This window comes from Salvelinus alpinus, chromosome 16, assembly GCF_045679555.1.
Source record: "Salvelinus alpinus chromosome 16, SLU_Salpinus.1, whole genome shotgun sequence".
Taxonomy (NCBI): Eukaryota; Metazoa; Chordata; class Actinopteri; order Salmoniformes; family Salmonidae; genus Salvelinus; species Salvelinus alpinus.
Window position 1 is genome coordinate 39,646,416 of NC_092101.1, and position 21,888 is coordinate 39,668,303.

General features: G+C 43.7%; 2 protein-coding genes across 4 annotated transcripts in view; both read right to left on the bottom strand.

The window, feature by feature from the left end:
• The window catches only part of znhit6 (zinc finger HIT-type containing 6), a 39,182-nt gene extending 21,337 nt beyond the window's left edge, over window positions 1–17,845 (bottom strand). The window contains exons 1-5 of one of the 2 annotated variants that reach the window (XM_071346191.1): window positions 17,604–17,845; window positions 17,253–17,318; window positions 11,332–11,438; window positions 11,043–11,128; window positions 8,123–8,226 (exon numbers count right to left, since the gene is read on the bottom strand). In XM_071346191.1, the coding sequence (XP_071202292.1) occupies window positions 8,123–8,226; window positions 11,043–11,128; window positions 11,332–11,438; window positions 17,253–17,318; window positions 17,604–17,719 (479 nt within the window). In that variant the 5' untranslated portion in view covers window positions 17,720–17,845. The remainder of the gene's footprint in view (window positions 1–8,122; window positions 8,227–11,042; window positions 11,129–11,331; window positions 11,439–17,252; window positions 17,319–17,603) is intronic. The other variant, XM_071346192.1, reaches the window with a different exon arrangement.
• An 877-nt stretch (window positions 17,846–18,722) lies between these two features.
• The window catches only part of LOC139541501 (collagen alpha-1(XXIV) chain-like), a 316,499-nt gene continuing 313,333 nt past the window's right edge, over window positions 18,723–21,888 (bottom strand). For both annotated transcript variants that reach the window (XM_071346202.1, XM_071346201.1), the window contains exons 59-60: window positions 20,611–20,850; window positions 18,723–20,368 (exon numbers count right to left, since the gene is read on the bottom strand). In XM_071346202.1, coding sequence (XP_071202303.1) covers window positions 20,222–20,368; window positions 20,611–20,850 — 387 coding nt within the window. In that variant the 3' untranslated portion in view covers window positions 18,723–20,221. The remainder of the gene's footprint in view (window positions 20,369–20,610; window positions 20,851–21,888) is intronic.

Below are 21,888 nucleotides of genomic sequence, written 5' to 3' on the forward strand. Positions count from 1 at the left end.
ATTTTTACGCGTTACGCACTTCAGCGGTCCCGTTCTGTGAACTTGCTCCTAGACGTTTCCACTTCATAATAACAGCACTTACAGTTGACCGGGGCAGCTCTAACAGGGCAGACATTTGACGAACTGACTTGTTGGAAAGGTCCTATGATGGTGCCACATTGAAAGTCACTGAGCTCTTCAGTTAAGTACGTGGATACCCCCTTCAAATTGTTTGTCTACTGAGATTGCATGGCTGTGTGCATGGCTGTGTGCTCGATTTTATACACCGGTCAGCAACGGGTGTGGCTGAAATGGCAGAATCCACTCATTTGAAGCAGTGTACACATACTTGTGTGTGTGTGTGTGTGTGTGTGTGTAATATATACACACACGCGCAACACAACTGTGACCATAAAAATTGAGAGGACTCTAGGGCCCAAAAGCTCATGATACACTGGGTAGTTTGAGCCCTGAATGCTATTGGCTGACAGCCGCGGTATACCATGGGTATGGTATCGTATACCATGGGCATGACAAAACATTTATTTTTACTGCCCTAATTACTTTGTTAACCAGTTTATAATAGCAATAAGGCACCTCGGAGGTTTGTGGTATATGGCCAGTATATTGGCCATATTCTACACCCCCTTGGGCCTTATAGCTTATTTATAGCATGGGCACTTTCACCATGTTTGAGGACTTTCACCATTTTGAAGTAGTCAACTGGGTGTGACTTTATGGGTTAAGAAAGAATCACATGATTTCATCTGGGTCATCAGGAGGGATCAGCCAATGAATTAAAACTCAAAATAAAATTTGATTTGAAACATTCCATAATTGCAGGTGGCCGGCAGTAAATCGCAAACCTTTCCTTTATACCCGTTCAGACAACACACTACAGGTGGCAGTATGCACCCTTTCAGTTTGTTTGCCAACTCAGAAGTAGTAAAATAATGGAGAATCCCTCCCTACCCAGGTCAAGTTGCGTTATATGAATTACCATGTCAGAGCATTTGTCCCAAGATTGATGCAGTCTGATCGCTGTCTGTGATCGCTGTCTGTAGAAGAAAGAATACAAGGTGTGAAAGTTGTGGAGAAGACCATATTGAATGTGGTATCAGTATTGATTGTGTGAAATGTTGCAATTATGGTGGGAACCATGTTGCTACATCTTTGGAATGCCCAACGAGGGTGAAGGAGAATAAGGTGGCTAAGGTCAGGGCCAAACAGAACATAATCACATGCAGCGGCTGTCTAGAGGATTGAGGGAGCGAATGGTTCTGAAGGGTCCATGGTATCTGGCAGGATCCAGATATTCTACAGGTTAAGGCAGACTTTGTAGTCTTCATGGCTATGGTGATTAACAGCACTGCCAAAGTCCAGAAATTGTGGATGCAGTTTCTGGGATTAGAGGACTTCTCGGTGAAGGATTTACATAAAAGGCTGTCACAAACCATACCAACATCTCATGTCCAGAGCCTGAGTGGGGAGATATGGAACTTTGAAGGATGGAAGAAGTGAGAGTTTTGTTTTTCTTTTGGGTGACATACTATTTAATTGTGAGGAGTAAGTTATTTCTTTCCCATAAAGTATATTTTTCTTTTTCATTTGAATCCAGAAGTGTGCGGCAATTCAACTTTTTAGATGTAGTCCGCCATAAAACTCCACCGAAGAAAATTGACTAATTCAAAATGGAGATGGCCTCAATGGCACTATCAATGCTCTCACAGATGCCATAATGGAACAGATACAATGTCTATCTACATCTATGGTCCTGAATCTCTGGGGTGCAACACACAGAGCGAGAGCGAGATGGAGGGTTGAAAAAAATGAGAAGTGTGCAGAACATCCAATGAAAATGTGCTTATGAGTTTCCACTTGATGTGGGCAGAAGGGGAGGTTGGGGCGCAAGCAGGCAGCAGTGGGGGTTGGTTAGGCTGGGTGTGAGGGGGGGCAAGCAGGAAGTAGTGGGGGTTGGTTGGGGAGGGTTTGAGGGGATTCCCTATGCAGGTGCAGAGCTATTCCATCCCCCTCTAGGCTGCTGAGGAATTTATGAGTGTTTGCTTGGGCTTGGCAGAGACTGGGCTTGGTGGAAGGGGGGGTGGTAAGTCAGAGGAGGAACACCAGGTGTTTGGGCATTGTTCTGCATTGAGGGTGAAAGGAAACTATTTTCTCCAATGGAAAAGGGGGTGGGCAGGGCTGTGTAGGCGTGAGCATGCACCTCAGGCTGAGCCAGGGTTGCATACAGGAATATGTGGTATCATTCACTCACGGTCAGTCATAAAAGCGAAGATGGCACAGAGAAACTCAACAAGCATTTTCCATACAGACAAAAATGGGCAGATGGTGGAATGATGACATGTCAAGTTGAGTAAAACTAGCTTGTGTTTACATACTGCCTGACTGCCCAGTGAGAGCATGGCATAGGTCTTCTGTCTCCCTGCTTGTCTGTCTGTCAGCCTGTCTCTGTCTGCAGTAATAAGTCAAGTTCATCAAGAAATGTCAAATTGAAAGCCCATTCAACTTGCATTCCTGCTTACCTTCCAGCCATGGTGTCTATGCAAGATGAATACCTATGTAAGAATGCTGTTCATTGACTACCACTCAGCATTCAACACCATAGCACCCTCCAAGCTCATCATTAACCTTGAGGCCCTGGGTCTCAAACCCTCCCTGTGCAATTGGGTGCTGGACTTTGACGGGCCACCCCCAGGTGGTGAAGGTAGAAAACAACATCTCCCCTTCGCTGATCCTCAACACTGGGGCCACACAAGGGTGCGTTCTCAGCCCTCTCCTGTACTCCCTGTTCACCCATGACTGCGTGGCCATGCACACCAACGCAATCATCACGTTTGCAGATGACACAACAGTAGTGGGCTTGATTACAAACAACAACGAGACAGCCTACAGGGAGGAGGTGAGGGCACTCGCAGTGTGGTGTCAAGAAAACAACCTCTCACTCAACGGCAACAAGACAAAGGAGATGATCGTGGACTTCAGGAAACAGCAAAGGGAGCACCCCCTATATCCACATCGACGGGACAGCAGTGGAGAAGGTGGAAAGTTAAGTTCCTCAGCATACACATCACAGACAAACTGAAATGGTCCACCTACACAGACAATGTGGTGAAGGCACAACAGCGCCTCTTCAACTTGGCTTGTCACCTAAAACCCTGACAAACTTTTACAGATACACAATTGATAGCATCCTGTTGGGCTGTATCACTGCCTGGTACAGCAACTGCACCGCCCAAAACCACAAGGCTCTACAGAGGGTGGTGCGGTCTGAACAACGCATCACAGAGGGCAAACAATCTGCCCTCCAGGACACCTACAGCACCCGATGTCACAGGAAGGGCAAAACGATCTTCAAAGACAACAACCAACTGAGACACTGCCTGTTCACCATGCTACCATCCAGAAGGCGAGGTCAGTACAGGTGCATCAAAGCTGCGACAGACTGAAAGACAGCTTCTATCTCAAGGAGATCAGACTGTTAAACAGCCATCACTAACAGAGAGAGGCTGCTGCATAAATAACATAATTGGCCACTTTAATAAATGGATCACTAGTCACTTTAATAATGTTTACATATCTTGCATTACTCATTTCATATGTATATACTGTATTTTATACCATCTTGACTATGCCGTTCTTCCATATACATTTATATGTACATATTCCTATTCCATCCCTTTAGATGTGTGTATTAGGTAGATGTGGAATTGTTAGATTACTTGTTAGATATTACTGCACTGTCGGAACTAGAAGCACAAGCATTTCGCTACACTCGCATTAACATCTGCTAACCATGTGTATGTGACCAATACAGTCCACCTGCCCAACACTAACACACAAAAAAACTGACCGATAACTTCTAGTTGGACTCGTTGTTGCTAAAGCCAAATCCTGGTTCCTACAAATCTCTTGTTGCTTTCAACAACCCAGTGGGGAATGGGCTTGGAAGAAGGGGAATCAAACAGCAGATTTCTACATTCTGCAGCAGAACAGCTTGTGACCAGTGTGGTTTTGAAGCCTCTGGAAGTAATATTGTGTGCTCTAAATTCATTATAATTTTTTTTGCTTGTCTGGAGGACAAAATGTTGAACTCGAACAACCTAAAAACCTCAGAGCCCTGGAAATAACATGGCGTTTCAAACTGTGTGTGTAAATTACTAAAATGGTGTGTGCGCGAACGCACGCAGAGCCTAGTGCAGAAGTGGGCTCCTATCATTCGTAAGCAGGTCATCTCTCATCAGTCTCAAGTGGCCGGTCTTATTCTCTCCAGTCATATCACTGGGCAGCACTACGACAACACTTATCAAGCACAAACTTATGGCAACCACAGTTCCATGGTCTCAATGTCTAAGTTCTGTTTCCATGACAAACTTTATTATTAAAATGTTCTATATTTAGTACTGTATAACAAACAAGAGCCTAACAACTGGCATCCATAATATGAAAACATATGGAAGCCTTGAGGCCCTGACGCATAACAAATAACATATCTACCAACGCAGTGACCTCACACACTGTAATCATTTCTAAAATAGAGCGCTGAGATGGAGGGTAAATGCAGATAGAAGAATATTATACAACTGATAGAAGCCAGCATCAGTATGTGTGCCCAAACAAACTGCCAACAAGGATTCCACAAACACAATGTTTATCAAACACGTGGGTTGCAGTTAAATGAATGACCTAATGGCTGGCTCGATAGCTGGTTATCAGGCACCTATGAGCTGCTACACATGCTGTGTATGGCTGCTATACCCCCTTGCATGAAATTGTTAAAGACTCTAGGGGAATGGGGTGGCAATGGCATTATGGGGTTCTAAATGCAGAAACACAGCCATCGCGGACAGAATATCATTGCATTGTCATTTCAGAAGGTGACTTTAGCTCCCACAAATAAAAGGGAAACAGCACCAATTCTGATCAATTTGATGTTATTTTAAATGGACAAGAAAAAAAAGGGCTTTTCTTTCGAAGTGACCCCAAACTTTTGAATGTGTGTATGTAACACACACACACACACGGAGTCCCCAACCAGAGCTCGTGCTCTGCCTAGAAGGCCAGCATCCCAGAATCACCTCTTCCCTGTTGATGTTGAGACTGGTATTTTGCAGGTATTATTTAATGAAGCTGCCAGTTGAGGACTTGTGAGGCATCTGTTTCTCAAACTAGACACACTAATGTGCTTGTCCTCTTGCTCAGTTGTGCACCTGGGCCTCCTACTCCTTTCTATTCTGGTTAGAGTCAGTTTGCACTGTTCTGTGAAGGGAGTAGTACACAGCTTTGTGTGAGGTCTTCAGTTCCTTGGCAATTTCTCGCACGGAATAGCCTTAATTTCTCAGAACAAGAATAGATTGATGAGTTTCAAGAGAAAGGTCTTTGTTTCTGGCAATTTTGAGCCTGTAAATCGAACCCACAAATGCTGATGCTCCAGATACTCAACTAGTCTAAAGGCGGACAGTTTTATTGCTTCTTTAAAATCAGAACAAGTTTTCAGCTGTGCTAACAATTGCAAAAGGGTTTTCTAATGATCAATTAGCCTTTTAAAATGATAAACTTGGATCCAGCTACAATAGTAATTTACAACATTAACAATGTCTACACTATTTCTGATCAATTTGATGTTACTTTAATGAACACTTTTTTTTGCTTTTCTTTCAAAAACAAGGAAATGTCTAAGGGACCCCAAACTTTTGAACGGTTGTGTGTGTGTATTTGATCAATTGCTAGTAAGTAACAGTTTTGTCTTCCATCCAGAAAAGTAAAACAAAAGGGGAAGAAAGATGATAAACATTAGCCAAGCTGACTCTTCAGCAGAGAAGAGAACAAAACTTTGACAAGCTTCTTCTTGAGAGAAGGGAACAAAACATTGCTAACAGGAGGCCAGCAAACATTTCCAAACCACACTTCAATTCAAATTATTACATTAAAAAAATGAACTGATCTGTTTGCAAGCCAGTGAAGCCACAAATAAATCAGCTGACTTTTGAACAAGAGTACAGGGTGAATTCCAAACGGCACTATTCCCCATGCCAACTATTACATATGTGTACCACTGGTTGAATTGGTTTAAAAAGTAGCGCAGGCCTGTCATTTCTAGTTCAACACTTTTAGTGTACCCGTAACCTGTTTTGACATCAGTCACCAGGGAGGGGCAGGCAGGCGCAAGCACGCCAGTGCATGTGGCTGTGCACACACCTAAGCCCAGGATAAAAGCCTCTATAGCTGGCCGCTAATTATGATTCCCTCTGTCTGTGTGTGTGTGTGTGTGTGTGTGTGTGTGTAAGGACTGCCTCTCTCTGGCTGTGTGTGTGTGTGTGTGTGTAAGGACTGCCTCTCTCTGTCTGTGTGTGTGTGTGTGTGTAAGGACTGCCTCTCTCTGTCTGTGTGTGTGTGTGTGTGTGTGTGTGTGTGTGTGTGTGTGTGTAAGGACTGCCTCTCTGTGTGTGTGTGTGTGTGTGTGTGTGTGTGTGTGTGTGTGTGTCTGTGTGTGTGTAATGATGGCCTCTCTCTGGCAGCATGTGTGTGTAGCATGAATATGTCTCTAACCATCTGCAGTCACACTGCTCAAACATCTGCTTATTATATAATGCACCAAGTACATTCTCAAACCCATTTTCTCCTGCTGCTGCTGTTTAGTCGACACCCTTAGACCCAGTCTCCGTTGAGTCGACACCCTTAGACCCAGTCTCCGTTGAGTCGACACCCTTAGACCCAGTCTCCGTTGAGTCGACACCCTTAGACCCAGTCTCCGTTGAGTCGACACCCTTAGACCCAGTCTCCGTTTAGTCGATATCCTTAGATGAGGATTCTCTAGGGATATGAAATAAACTGTCTCTTCCTTGAAAACTCCCAAGATAGAACTGTATGCACACTGACTGCATGATATTTAGGATGTAACCACTAACCATAACCATTTATTCATCAGTCATTTCATTTCTATGCATTTAACCCTAAATTATAAATTAACCCCCCCAGTGTTCCATCCATATGTAAAACCAGATACTAGGCTATGTCTTCCGGAAGAGAAAGGAGCCTGGCTACTTTGCTTACCTTACATAATGCGGTCTTACCTTCTGGCAATAACGCACAAATTAGAACTACAAACGCCAGAGAGACAGACTGGCCTGAGGGGAATTATATTTAGAATGGAAAAGAGTGGACTGGTTAACATTAACTTCGTTCAGGGACAGCTTTGATTGACATTAGAGGTTCTGTTTTTTTTAGTTAACTTGTGGGTTAAATGTTTGTTTCCTTCCATGTGGGGTGGAGCGAGAGAGAGAGGAAATAGCAGAACGATATCCCTTCAGGAAAAGTTGTCAAATATGGAAAGACGGGACCACCTGCAGCACAGCAGGAAATCCAGGAAAATGGAAAAGGAATGAGAAATGGAGGGAATGGGGAACAAAGGAAAACATGTCTGGGATTAGGGCTATGGCAGGTCTCTTACACTCATGAGTGGTGGGGTAACAGGTTGCTATAGAAACACACCAAGTCCAGTGAAACATCACAAGTTGGAAATGATGATGCCCCCAGAGAGGCCAGGACATATGGACAGGGTTGGTTTAGCCTACATAGCCGGTCAGAAGGCTACAGGCAGCAATACATTACTCCACACCAGTGACTAATCAAATGTTGCTTCAAGTCTTTGTCCCATATGTCCAAAATTTGCCTGAGCTGACACACACACACAAATGAGCCGTAAGGCCTTTTAAAGACTGAACAGCACATGCCAGGTATACAGAGTTGAGTAGTGCCTTCATAAACATGCAGAGGACTGATGCCCCACAGACACATAACCTTTAAAAACAACAGTGTTGTTGCATGTGAGGAATTGTGAAAACTTAAGAGCGCCATCCTGTGGCAGAGAAACACTTCTGCTCTCAACACAAGGATCCTCAACCACCTTACTGAACATAGAAGTTGTTTTTAAACTTTCCTATAAATAGAGTCAAGTGCTAGTATGGGTTTTGGATTTAAGTCAAAGAGCCACCTGAATGTTTAGAGGTCCTCTTAAAGAGGGGACACAAACATTGCCTTTCTTCGCTGAGCCAAAAACAACTGTTATAAAACACTTTAGTATGTTGTGTCCTACAGAACATGGCCCTGACGTCTAAGAGGAACCTACTTCTTGAGACAGATGGTGGAGTTCTCTCTGCTCCTGGTGAATGTGTTGGGAAGGAACCTCAACGTGATGTTCAGCCTCCTCGCCTGGGCTGTCAGTCTCTTAGCCTGGAGAGCGAGCGAGAGCGGAGAGCAAGGACATTACATAAACAAACATCTGCTCTTAACTACCTGGTTAAGCAACTGGTTAATTGACAACAAAAAAATCTACAAAAATAGGAAGTAACCTAGAAATGGCTGTTCTTGGCTCAGAACCTAATGACCCAATAACTCATTCTCCTCACCTTGATTTTAAAGGATACCCCTTTCCTTAGTAGTACTTGGTTAGCACCATAATGACTACAGGTCGACCGATTATGATTTTTCAACGCCGATACCGATAATTGGAGGACCAAAAAAATGCAGATACCGATTAAATCGGCCAATTTTATTTATTTGTAATGACAATTACAACAATACTGAATGAACACTTATTTTATCTTCATATAATACATCAATAAAATCAATTTATCCTCAATTAAATAATCAAACATGTTCAATTTGGAACACATGAAAGCTGGTGGTTCCTTTTAACATGAGTCTTCAATATTCCCAGGTAAGAAGTTTTAGGTTGTAGTTATTATAGGAATTATAGGACTATTTCTCTCTATACCATTTGTATTTCATTAACCTTTGACTATTGGATGTTCTTATAGGCACTTTAGTATTGCCAGTGTAACAGTAAAGCTTCCGTCCATCTCCTCGCCGCTACCTGGGCTCGAACCAGGAACACATTGACAAGTCATCCTCGAAGCATCGTTACCCATCGCTCCACAAAAGCCGCGGCCCTTCAAGGTCTCAGAGCGAGTGACGTCACCGATTGAAACGCTATTAGCGCGCACCCCACTAACTAGCTAGCCATTTCACATCGGCTACACCAGCCTAATCTCGGGAGTTGATAGGCTTGAAGTCATAAACAGCGCAATGCTTGAAGCACAGCGAAGAGCTGCTGGCAAACGCACGAAAGTGCTGTTTGAATGAATGAATGAATGCGTACGATCCTGCTGCTGCCTACCACCGCTCAATCAGAGTGCTCTATCAAATCATAGACTTAATTATAACACACAGAAATACGAGTCTTAGGTCATTAATATGGTCAAATCTGGAAACTATAATTTCGAAAACAAAACGTTTATTCTTTCAGTGAAATACGGAACCGTTCCGTATTTTATCTTACGGGTTGCATCCATAAGTCTAAATATTCCTGTTACATTGCACAACCTTCAATGTTATGTCATAATTACGTAAAATTCTGGCAAATTAGTTCGCAACGAGCCAGGCGGCCCAAACTGTTGCATATACCCTGACTCTGCGTGCAATGAACGCAAGAGAAGTGACACAATTTCCCTAGTTTAATATTGCCTGCTAACCTGGATTTCTTTTAACGAAATATGCAGGTTTAAAAAAAACATACTTCCGTGTATTGATTCTAAGAAAGGCATTGATGTTTATGGTTAGGTACATTCGTGCAACTGTAACGGATGTGAAATGGCTAGCTAGTTAGCGGGTACGCGCTAATAGCATTTCAATCGGTTACGTCACTTGCTCTGAGACCTGAAGTAGGGTTTCCCCTTGCTCTGCAAGGGCCGCGGCTTTTGTGGAGCGATGGGTAACGACGCTTCGTGGGTGACTGTTGTTGATGTGTGCAGAGGGTCCCTGGTTCGCGCCCGTGTCGGGGCGAGGGGACGGTTTAAAGTTATACTGTTACACAACGATTGTGCTTTTTTCACGAATGCGCTCGTTAAATCATCCGTTTGGCGAAGTAGGCTGTGATTCAATGATAAATGAACAGGCACCGCATCGATTATATGCAACGCAGGACAAGCTAGATAAACTAGTAATATCATCAACCATGTGTAGTTAACTAGTGATTATGTTAAGATTGATTGTTTTTATAAGATACGTGTAATGCTATCTAGCGCCTTACCTTGCAGCTCCTTGCTGCACTCGCATAACAGGTATTCAGCCTGCCACACAGTCTCCTCGTGGAATGCAATGTAATCGGCCATGATCGGTGTCCAAAAATGCAGATAACCGATTGTTATGAAAACTTAAAAATCTGCCCTAATTAAATTGGCCATTCCGATTAATCGGTCGACCTCTAATAATGACTACAACTAGCTGGAGGAAAATGGTTAAACAGATACACTGACAGGTAGCTATTCAGGTACCCCATCAGAAACCACTGGGCTCCTTCCTACAGTCTTTTTGTATGATATTAGACCATTACATGTAAAAGGTTATAGATGGCCACAGCCCAGACAGACATTCACATTACTTGCCAAACAGACTTTTCCCCCCTCTTTCGGTAAGAAGAATCATTCTTATTTTATTGATAGATTTGTGACCACTGAACCAGACCGAAGCAAAAACACATTACCTCAAGCCATTATAAAATTCTGCATGTAATAGTCTTAAATGAATCCAGGTAAGGTAAGGACTGAGCTGGGAGACTGAGTCGCTCCCTGAAAGTGCCATTTTCAATGAATGTCTGTGGTTATGGGCTCCAGCTCTGCTCAAACCACAGTTACCTGAAGAGCCATGGAGAGAAAACCCAAAACCACACAATTTAAATCATATAAAGAATACATTTCCAAAAAAGATTTAGTGAGGCAAGTTGTTAGAAATGCTCTAGTGTGCTCCAAGAAACACAAAGAAATTATGAAAATAGAAATCAATATTGCGGTTTAGACAAGCATAACACTCTCCAAGTCTTTCTGGTGTGAGCCCGATAGAAGGAATCATCATCCTACTCCGTCACCCCGCCTGTCCCACTGTCAAACTTGTGGTTGATGTGAGTTTCTCCCTCACCATGTAGAGTTGTCTGATATAAATATATCACAAATTCAATCAATTAAATGAGAGGTGGTGAATGAATGACTTACTCTAAAGTTAACAGGAGGGCCGCGGACCAGGGAATCTCTGTTGGCGCTGTCTGCCAGCCTCCCCGTGTCCTCCAGGAATCTGTAGTCTAGCAGGGCCACAAAGGAGACCACAGTTACACACAATTCAATGAATCTTTGTTTAGCCAGGATAGTCCATTCACTCAGCAACAATCATTGCTTTCCAGGGAGTCATGCCTTCCACAAACCTTTGACCGTTACACACGCATGCATGCGCACACACACAGCAGAGGGAGTGATGCGCACACACACAGCAGAGGGAGTGTCTCACCGCTGAGTAGGTTCATCTCATCCATCTTGGACAGGGCCACGAAGGCAGTCTTATCTCGAACTCCACTGCATCCTGACTCCTCTTTGTGTTTCTTCACACAGGGCAAGCTAGATTAAAAATAAAAGAGGACATTTACAAATAACATTTTATCAAAGTCTGCTCTTCTGGTAGTCAGCACTAGAACTATAGCGAGAAAAGAAGCTGTGTAGAGGTTTTGGTTCATCCATGAACACAACAGACTGACACAGGATCAGCTGTCTGTCCAAGGACAAAGCATCCATTTAGGCACATTGTAGAATACAAACTCTGCAATTTTCTCAATAAAGTGACTACTTTAACTAAGCACCTCATTTTGAATTCAACTCATGCAAACCAGTGTTGCATAACAGCAGGTCTGGAAAAATGAAGAGCAGAACCCCGTCTTTCACTATGGGTAGAGTTGCATCATGGAGAACAGAAGACTGGGGATGGAGAACAGAAGACTGGGGATGGAGAACAGAAGACTGGGGATGGAAAACAGAAGACTGGGGATGGAAAACAGAAGACTGGGGATGGAAAACAGAAGACTGGGGATGGAAAACAGAAGACTGGGGATGGAAAACAGAAGACTGGGGATGGAAAACAGAAGACTGGGGATGGAAAACAGAAGACTGGGGATGGAAAACAGAAGACTGGGGATGGAAAACAGAAGACTGGGGATGGAAAACAGAAGACTGGGGATGGAAAACAGAAGACTGGGGATGGAAAACAGAAGACTGGGGATGGAAAACAGAAGACTGGGGATGGAAAACAGAAGACTGGGGATGGAAAACAGAAGACTGGGGATGGAAAACAGAAGACTGGGGATGGAAAACAGAAGACTGGGGATGGAAAACAGAAGACTGGGGATGGAAAACAGAAGACTGGGGATGGAAAACAGAAGACTGGGGATGGAAAACAGAAGACTGGGGATGGAAAACAGAAGACTGGGGATGGAAAACAGAAGACTGGGGATGGAAAACAGAAGACTGGGGATGGAAAACAGAAGACTGGGGATGGAAAACAGAAGACTGGGGATGGAAAACAGAAGACTGGGGATGGAAAACAGAAGACTGGGGATGGAAAACAGAAGACTGGGGATGGAAAACAGAAGACTGGGGATGGAAAACAGAAGACTGGGGATGGAAAACAGAAGACTGGGGATGGAAAACAGAAGACTGGGGATGGAAAACAGAAGACTGGGGATGGAAAACAGAAGACTGGGGATGGAAAACAGAAGACTGGGGATGGAAAACAGAAGACTGGGGATGGAAAACAGAAGACTGGGGATGGAAAACAGAAGACTGGGGATGGAAAACAGAAGACTGGGGATGGAAAACAGAAGACTGGGGATGGAAAACAGAAGACTGGGGATGGAGAACAGAAGACTGGGGATGGAGAACAGAAGACTGGGGATGGAAGGATGGAGAACAGAAGACTGGGGATGGAAGGATGGAGAACAGAAGACTGGGGATGGAAGGATGGAGAACAGAAGACTGGGGATGGAAGGATGGAGAACAGAAGACTGGGGATGGAAGGATGGAGAACAGAAGACTGGGGATGGAAGGATGGAGAACAGAAGACTGGGGATGGAAGGATGGAGAACAGAAGACTGGGGATGGAAGGATGGAGAACAGAAGACTGGGGATGGAAGGATGGAGAACAGAAGACTGGGGATGGTAGGATGGAGAACAGAAGACTGGGGATGGAGAACAGAAGACTGGGGATGGAGAACAGAAGACTGGGGATGGAGAACAGAAGACTGGGGATGGAGAACAGAAGACTGGGGATAGAAGGCAGAATGATGGAGAGGAGGCGTAAATCAGTCTGGAGATGTCTCACTGCATGCTGGGAAATGTCTGTGTGCCACTGAAGGAAGACCCTTCTCTTCCTCTCCTCTGACAGATTGAAATCCTCTGCGTCTACGTCGGTTTCACCTGAGACTCACTGTGTGTGGAGTGATTGGGTATGGGAACTATAAAGGAGTTAGGCCTATAACTGGTTGACACTAGCTAGTTTATATTATTACTAACCCCAAGGTCCACAAATGTACACTCATTATTTGACCTAAGCTAATCCAAGCTATACCTCCGGTGATCAGGTCAGTACATACACCAGTGCAGTAATGTGTTGAAACCCCTCTTCTGGTTTGATGACTTCCATTCCCTACATAGAATAGATACTAATCAACACATGTGAAAGGTGTTTTGCAGTCAGTCACATTCTTCAAGGCTTAAAACACGCATTCATTTCAACCAGCCCAATGGGCCCTTTCATCCATCCCATCCATGGTATTTGTTTGTTAGGAACCACATACAACATATACATACACACAAGTATGTGGACACCCGTTCAAATTAGTGGGTTTGGCTATTTCAGCCACATACATTGCTGACAGGTGTATAAAATCGAGCACCCAGCCATGCAATCTCTATAGACAAACACTGGCAGTAGAGTGGCCTTACTGAAGAGCTCAGTGACTTTCAATGTTGCACCGTCATAGGATGCCACTTTCCCAACAAGTCAGTTGATCAAATTTCTGCCCTGCTAGATCTGCCCCGGTCAACTGTAAGTCCTACTAAACTCAGCAAAAAAACAAATGTCCCTTTTTCAGGACCCTGTCTTTCAAAGATAATTCGTAAAAATCCAAATAACTTCACAGATCTCATTGTAAAGGGTTTAAACACTGTGTCCCATGCTTGTTCAATGAACCATAAACAATTAATGAACATGCATCTGTGGAACGGTCGTTAAGACACTAACAGCTTAGACAGTAGGCTAAGTAAAGTCAGTTATGAAAACTTAGGACACTAAAGAGGCCTTTCTACTGACTCTGAAAAACACCAAAAGAAAGATGCCCAGGGTCCCTGCTCATCTGCGTGAACGTGCCTTAGCAATGCTGCAAGGAAGCATGAGGACTGCAGATGTGGCCAGGGCAATAAATTGCAATGGTCGTACTGTGAGACGCCTAAGACAGCGCGACAGGGAGACAGGACGGACATCTGATCGTCCTCGCAGTGGCAGACCACGTGTAACACCTGCACAGGATCGGTACATCTGAACATCACACCTGAGGGAAAGGTACAGGATGGCAACAACTGCCCGAGTTACACCAGGAAAGCACAATCCCTCCATGAGTGCTCAGACTGCCCGCAATAGGCTGAGAGAGGCTTGGCTTGTAGAACTGAGGGCTTGTAGGCCTGTTGTAAGGCAGGTCCTCACCAGACATCACCGGTAACAACGTAGCCTATGGGCACAAATCCACCGTCGCTGGACCAGACAGGACTGGCAAAAAGTGCTCTTCACTGACGAGTCACGGTTTTGTCTCACCAGGGGTGACGGTCGGATTCACATTTATTGTCAAAGGAATGAGCGTTACACTGAGGCCAGTACTCTGGAGTGGGATCGATTGAGGTGGGGGGTCCGTCATGGTCTGGGACGGTGTGTCACAGCATCATCAGACTGCCTGCATTGACAACAAGCTCAATCTCAACACTGTGCGTTACAGGGAAGACATCCTCCTCCTCCCTCATGTGCTACCCTTCCTGCAGGCTCATCCTGACATGACCCTCCAGCATGACAATGCCACCAGCCATACTGCTCGTTCTGTGCGTGATTTCCTGCAAGACAGGAATGTCAGTGTTCTGCCATGGCCAGCGAAGAGCCCGGATCTCAATCTAAATTGAGCACGTCTGGGACCTGTTGGATCGGAGGGGGAGGGCTAGGGCCATTCCCCCCAGAAATGTCCGGGATCTTGCAGGTGCCTTGCTGTGAGATGTTACCCCACTCTTCCACCAAGTACTGGCAAATCTGGTGCAGTCCATAAGGAGATGCACTGCAGTACTTAATGCAGCTGGTGGCCACACCAGATACTGACTGTTAATTTTGATTGTGACCCCCCTTTGTTCAGGGACACAGTATTCCATTTCTGTGGAACTTGTTCAGTTTATGTCTCAGTTGTTGAATCTTATGGTCATACAAATATTTAAACGTTAAGTTTGCTGAAAATAAACACAGTTGACAGTGAGAGGATGTTTCTTTTTTTGCTGAGTTTATTATGAAGTGGAAACGTCTAGGAGCAACAACGGCTCAGCCGCAAAGTGGAATGACACACACGCTCACAGAACGGGCCCGCCGAGTGCTGAACCGCGTCAAAATCCTCTGTCCTCGGTTGCAACACTCACTAATAAGTTCCAAAGTGCCTCTGGAAGCAACGTCAGCACAAGAACTGTTTGTCAGGAGCTTCATGAAATTGGTTTCCATGGCCGAGCAGCCACACACAAGTCTAAGATCACCATGCGCAATGCCAAGCGTTGGAGTGGTGTAAAGCTTGCGGCCATTGGACTCTGGAGCAGTGGAAACACGTTCTCTGGAGTGATGAATCACGCTTCACCAACTGGCAGTCCGACAGACGAATCTGGGTTTGGCAGATGCCAGGAGAATGCTACCTGCCCGAATGTATAGTGCCAACTAAAGTTTGGTGGAGGAGGAATAATGTTCTGGGGCTGTTTTTCCATGGTTCGGGCTAGGCCCCTTAGTTCCGCTGAAGGGAAATCTTAATGATATAACATACAATGACATTATAGACAATTCTACAATGACATTCTAGATGATTCTGCGCTTCCAACTTTGTGCCAACTGTTTGAGGAAGGCCCTTTCCTGTTTCAGCTGGATAATGCCCCTTTGCACAAAGCAAGGTCCATACAGAAATCTAGTGGAAAGCGTTCCCAGAAGAGTGGAGGCTGTTATAAGCAGCAAATGGGGGACCAACTCCATATTAGTGTCCATGATCTTGGAATGAGATGTTCAACGAGCAGGTGTCCACATATGTAGTGTAGCTAATTTGAATCTGTAGTCCCATTTTCATCCGTGGTAGGACTGCGGTCTCTAAAAGAAAACATCCATAATAATGTCAAGGGATTTGGTGTGGTTCTCTCTAGGGGCCTTGTTTCTTTTAATGAACAGTTGGGATGTGATCCAAACACAGATATTCACAAATCACAATCCATTTCAGACACTTGCTGACAGAGAGGTACTTGGCAGGGGTCTTTCAAACCATCTCCACAAACTATTTGGGGAATGTCAATGGCTGCCCAAAACAATTGGGAGCCATTTGAGAAATGTGCAAATTACCTCTAAATCTTATTGAGATGTGAAGGAGCAATTTTGATAGTGCCATTCAGGCTGAGATTGAAAGCTGAAAGGTATTTCTAAGTAGGCTTCACTTGCTTTCTGGGACTTGGATTTGATACCTTCATACCACAGCTGAGATTAATCACCTGGACATGTCCATCTTTCAAAAACACTGATACAATTGTCTTACTTGCACATACCTACACAGACAGCGCTCAAGAATAGTCTACCTTTACATTTTTGTTACATAGCCTAGGCCTAACCAAAGGATTTTCAGCTTTACTGTCGTCTTGGCTGTAGAAGGGTTACCCAATCAATTTCTGACATTGGAGGTGCAGTCTAGCCCACCACCAAATCTTAATTTAAAAAATAATAATTAAACACTGACATTGTTATAAAAACCTTAAGATAAATTGTTTCCATCTTGATATTAAAATAAGTAGAGGTTGTTAAACACCAGGGGAGATGGGTTAAGCCCCAAATGTCACCATTTCCCCTATATAGTAGACTACCTTTGACCAGGGCTGATTGGCAGTACTTTTGACCAGAGCCTGAGTAGTGCAATAGACCTATAGGGGAAAATGTGCCGTTTGGGGGACACACAGCCATAGTCTTATAAACAGCTTGAGTTTTAAGAAGGAGACGAAAAGAAAGGACACGAGGAATATAGAATTGAGAGCTTCCCATTGTCTTTCCTATCAGTGCACATGAATAAAGGGAGAGCAAGTCACTTTATACTATTGAGATGCACCAGATGTCTCTCCTCTTACCTGCACGAGTGTTTGAGACAGCCGGGACATCTATAATTCGCCACTTCAGAACCACACACACCACAACTGTAGGGATTAAATGATAAATTATGTTCAACAAACACTCAACATCGCCAGACTCAAAGGGGCGTGGACATCACAGCACGTGGTAACCCATGTGCTTTCCTGATAGCTTGTTATTTTAGCGACAAATATAACCTGCCACAATTATTTTACATACATTCAGAGACATAGCAAGGTAAGATAGTAGTAATCACTATGGCTAGGTAAGCTAGCTTGCTGTGTTATTGAGCTAGACAACATCTAGCCCACCAAGCGTTAGCTTAGCTAGCTAGCTAGCTGCCTTCTTACTTTTCCAGTGATAGTTTTATTTTCTTTCCTTTGAGTTCGTCTCCCAGACTGTCATTCTCGACGTGGCTTTCAGAAGCTCCGACTGTATCCACCGAAGGCAGCATACTTGTACACATTTCTAGAAATTACTCTCTCGAAGCTCTGTTTCAATCAAAGCAGTCTGAAGTTTACCGTCTTCCGCTACACGTGGAGAAAAGATGTGACGGATGTATTCCGGTTTGTCTTGACAATGCACAAAAGCGCCCCCTGGTGTTGGTATTCATGTAATATAGGACATTTGATGCGTGGAAGATCCCCCCCTCTCTCTATCATGTGCTGCATGTCAGCCTGTCAGCCAGCCTCTCTCTCTTACTCTGTGTTGAGTGTGTGTGTAGGCCCATGTACACCAATAGGAGCTGTGTTCTGAGGACTGAAGCTGACCATTATTACACTAAAGCCTTTCTAACCCACACTGACCAGGCCCAGGAGAGATGAGCTGATGTCTAATGAAAAGAAAATAACAAAATATGCATTGTTTTTCTTGTATCTTTGTTGGGAGGAGACAAATGCAACAGTATCCAAGGCGGGTCAAACAAGAGCAAACATCTGAATCCAAACTGTTCTTAGTATCTATCTCAAGAGAAGTCAGCCATTTTGTTTCTCATAGTTTATTTGCTTTGTCCCTATCCATGGTAACAGTGCTTGTCATGCCATAGCATCTATGTCAAGTTTAAAGGTCCATGCTAGTATTGTGTTAAGAAGGAAAAGCCCAAGTGATGTTTATATGTAGCCTACATTGCATGCATTGTTTTTAAATCAGAAAAAGCCTCCTTATTACCAGTAACTCTCCATGTTACCAGTATCTATACAGCTTCCAGCAAAGTTTAAATGTTGCTGGAACTGGGAGAGTGGATGTCAAGAATTCAAACCATTTCAATGAAAAACAGATTTTCAAGTTTGATGCCAGAGGGGCGTGTTGGACTTGGACTTCTCAGAATTTGGAAAAATAATACAGACTTATGGGAAATCTGAAGTTGTGCTGCTAATGATAAGTAGCTATCTCTAATTGCAGTTTTTAACCAGGTCACTGTTGGACTTCAGAAATACTGTTATGAACATCAATGAAATAACAAGACGGTATTTACTATTTTGGGATTAAAACATTTCATTTATTTAATGTCAATATATTTCATATTTACACAATTGTAACTTTATTCCTCGAGAGCATTTACTTATTTAATTACACTTTTTTCAACGTAACATAACTTAAGAACAAGATCATTGCTATTTCTGATGTGTTCTGACTCTGGCCTATGCTAGCTGCCAGTATGAGCTATCAACCCCCATTGTAGTGAATGTGAACATATACAATGAACAGTCACATAATGTGTGTACATAGTATACAAATACCATTTTTTACATAAATAGTTATTTGGACTAAGTTGGAGTTGACCAAATAGATCTCTGAGAGTATAATTTATTGGGGTACAGTAATGTGAACAAAAACAAAGGATATAAATAATCAACCATATAATGTCAAAATATACACAGGAAAAATGTCTCACAACTCACTGATGTCTCACGCTCTTGTGTCTGTTGCAGCACCAATGATAGGTTACGTTACCACCTACCAAATAAAATGAAGAGTAAAAGCTAAAAAATATGTAATTCATCAACAAATGTTTCATATAAATTTCAAATAAGTACTCTTACAACAGATACAGATCTTGATGTAACCGGTACATAAGGACAAAAAATTACTTGACACTAGCACCTATACTTAGAAGGCATACAAGCAAGAGGTAGAGCACCGTCTTTCAAGGGCAGTGTCCAAAATAGAACCATATTCCCGATATAGTGCACTACTTTTGAGCTCTATGTGCCCTGGTTAAACCTAGTGCATTACATAGGGAATATGGTGCCATTTTGGACTTACCCAAGGTGTAAACGTCCAGCTGTGTTGGACAACAGATTCAAACATTAAAAATAAACAAAATGGCGGTCCGAGCTGGCGGGTGACCTTTGATTGAAATTGCAATATGAAATCTCTCACTCTTAATTCACAAGCTATTGCACTCTTAGGAAGCTTTTGTTGTACAGTATTCCTGTTACAAAGCCCCTAGAGCTTTCCTTCGGATAGCTAGGCCCGTTCTGAGGATGGCTGGTAGGGTGAATATGGGGGAGAAGGTGGATGGGGGTGGGCAGTAGGGAGCGAGGCACAGGATTTGAGTTTTAGGACGGTGTTGTGTGGATGAGCCCTGTCCTGAGTTCAGGGACCAACTGTCCAACGAACTCAAGCACCTTTTGAAAAACAAAAACCAAACAGACACACTTTACACATTTATTTGATAAATATTGGTATACACTGCTCTCCTGAGGCCATCTTACTGTAAGCTGGCCTAGTTTCCTATGGACTGAGTTCTTCCACAGACGTCTGCCATCGATTGGACAGGGCGTTTGTCACTCGCTAACACTCCATAAAGGGTCTCCCAAGTGGGGGAGCAGACCTGACCAACTCTGCTTGGGCGTACAGAGATCTCTCTTTGGTTTGGAAAGCAGCCATTTTGGCCTGCTTATGCCATGCTCGTTTTTTTTATAGTCTATATTTTGGACAGGCAGGCTAGCGATGGATAATGACCTCACAGGAAGCAGACAGGTCCCACCTCGAGGTGGCGAAGATCGTTGGACTGTGACAAAGGTTGCTCCTGTATATCAATGATGGGGAGCTCGTAGCTGTCCTGAGTATGGAAGAAGAAGCGTGACTGGTGCCAGCTGCCATCTTGGATCTAGAAGGGAAAATATACAACATGAAGTCATTGACACACAATGGATGCCCGTATTCACAATGTCTCAAAGTAGGAGTGCTGATCTAGGATCAGTTTTGTCTTTTAGATTATAATGAATAAGATTACATGGACAGGGAGGACCTGATCCTAGATTAGCAATGCTACTTTGAAACGCTTTATGAATGCAGGCCCAGGTCTGAAGTGAAAGCATCATATATCTCTTCCTCTCTCCGGCTCCTTACCCTGCATTCGTCTAGTAGCATGTGAGGTTCAAGTAGACTGTCTGCCTCAAACATCTGTCCGTTCCATCCTCTGAACCTTGGTGGTCTGGCCTGATACTCCTGTCCTGGGTCGTCAGCACTGTAGGTGTTTGTGGGGCTGAAGGGAGGGTCACTCAGACAGTGGAAGGTAATGTCCTGACTGGCCTCTGTGCTCAAGAGGTGGAGGAACTTCATCTGAACCTTATGCACACCGAACGACAGCTGTGGAGGGAGCATGGTAAGAGTTAGTGGAGATAACGGAGGCATCTCTTATGATACCTCTCACTGCTCAATACTTCAGCAAACAGATGCATACAGAGACCAGGGGAGTAATGCTGCCGGAACACGAGGGAGCGGCACTCCCTTACTCTTTCAAATTTGAGAATACACAGAGCTGGGAAAAATCTATCTGGAAAATTATTTCTGAATCTGAATCAATGTCCCACAAGATCCTAAAATGATGAATTAGTATTTTACATAACACAGCCTAATACAAAAGCATAGCATAGTTACTATTTTGGCGTAATGCTACTTTTACGCCAAAAACACCTCTTAATTTCTAGTGAGATGTTATGATGGTTAGCTGAAGCTGAATAGTCACATTTCTTTCCTAATGCGGCCAACACTCAACAGCGCGGTCCACAAGGAAGGATATATTCTTTGATTAAAACAAAATACAACAAAGACTAACAGTTTAACACCATCTGCTCTAATTTGCTCACCAAACAGTAATTCAAGCAGATCTAAATGCATATTCCCATGAAACTGATTGAGATCAAATGATTGGCATGCATACAGTCTGGACTTTTCACAGATAAAACGTGAAGAATTATCATTCACGATTGACAGTGATGATGGCCTATTTTGAAACGAGGTATGCCTAAGTTGGTGTTTGAGGGTATTAAAAATAAAAAAAATTCTTGAGACAATATGTGTAGGGCTTAGGCCGACGTTCCAATTGGAGGATGTATTTAGAGCGTTGGACCAGTAACCGGAAGGTTGCTGGATCGAATCCCCGAGCTGACACGGTCAAAATCTGTCGTTCTGGCCCTGAGCAAGGCAGTCAACCCACTGTTCCCCGGGCGCTGAAGACGTGGATGTCGATTCAGACAGCCCCCTGTACCTCTCTGATTCAGAGGGGTTGGGTTAAATGCGGAAGACACATTTCAGTTTAATACATTAAATTGGACAACTGACTAGGTATCCACCTTTCCCTTTATTTTCTGCATATTCTGTAATAATATTCTATAGGCTAGGCCT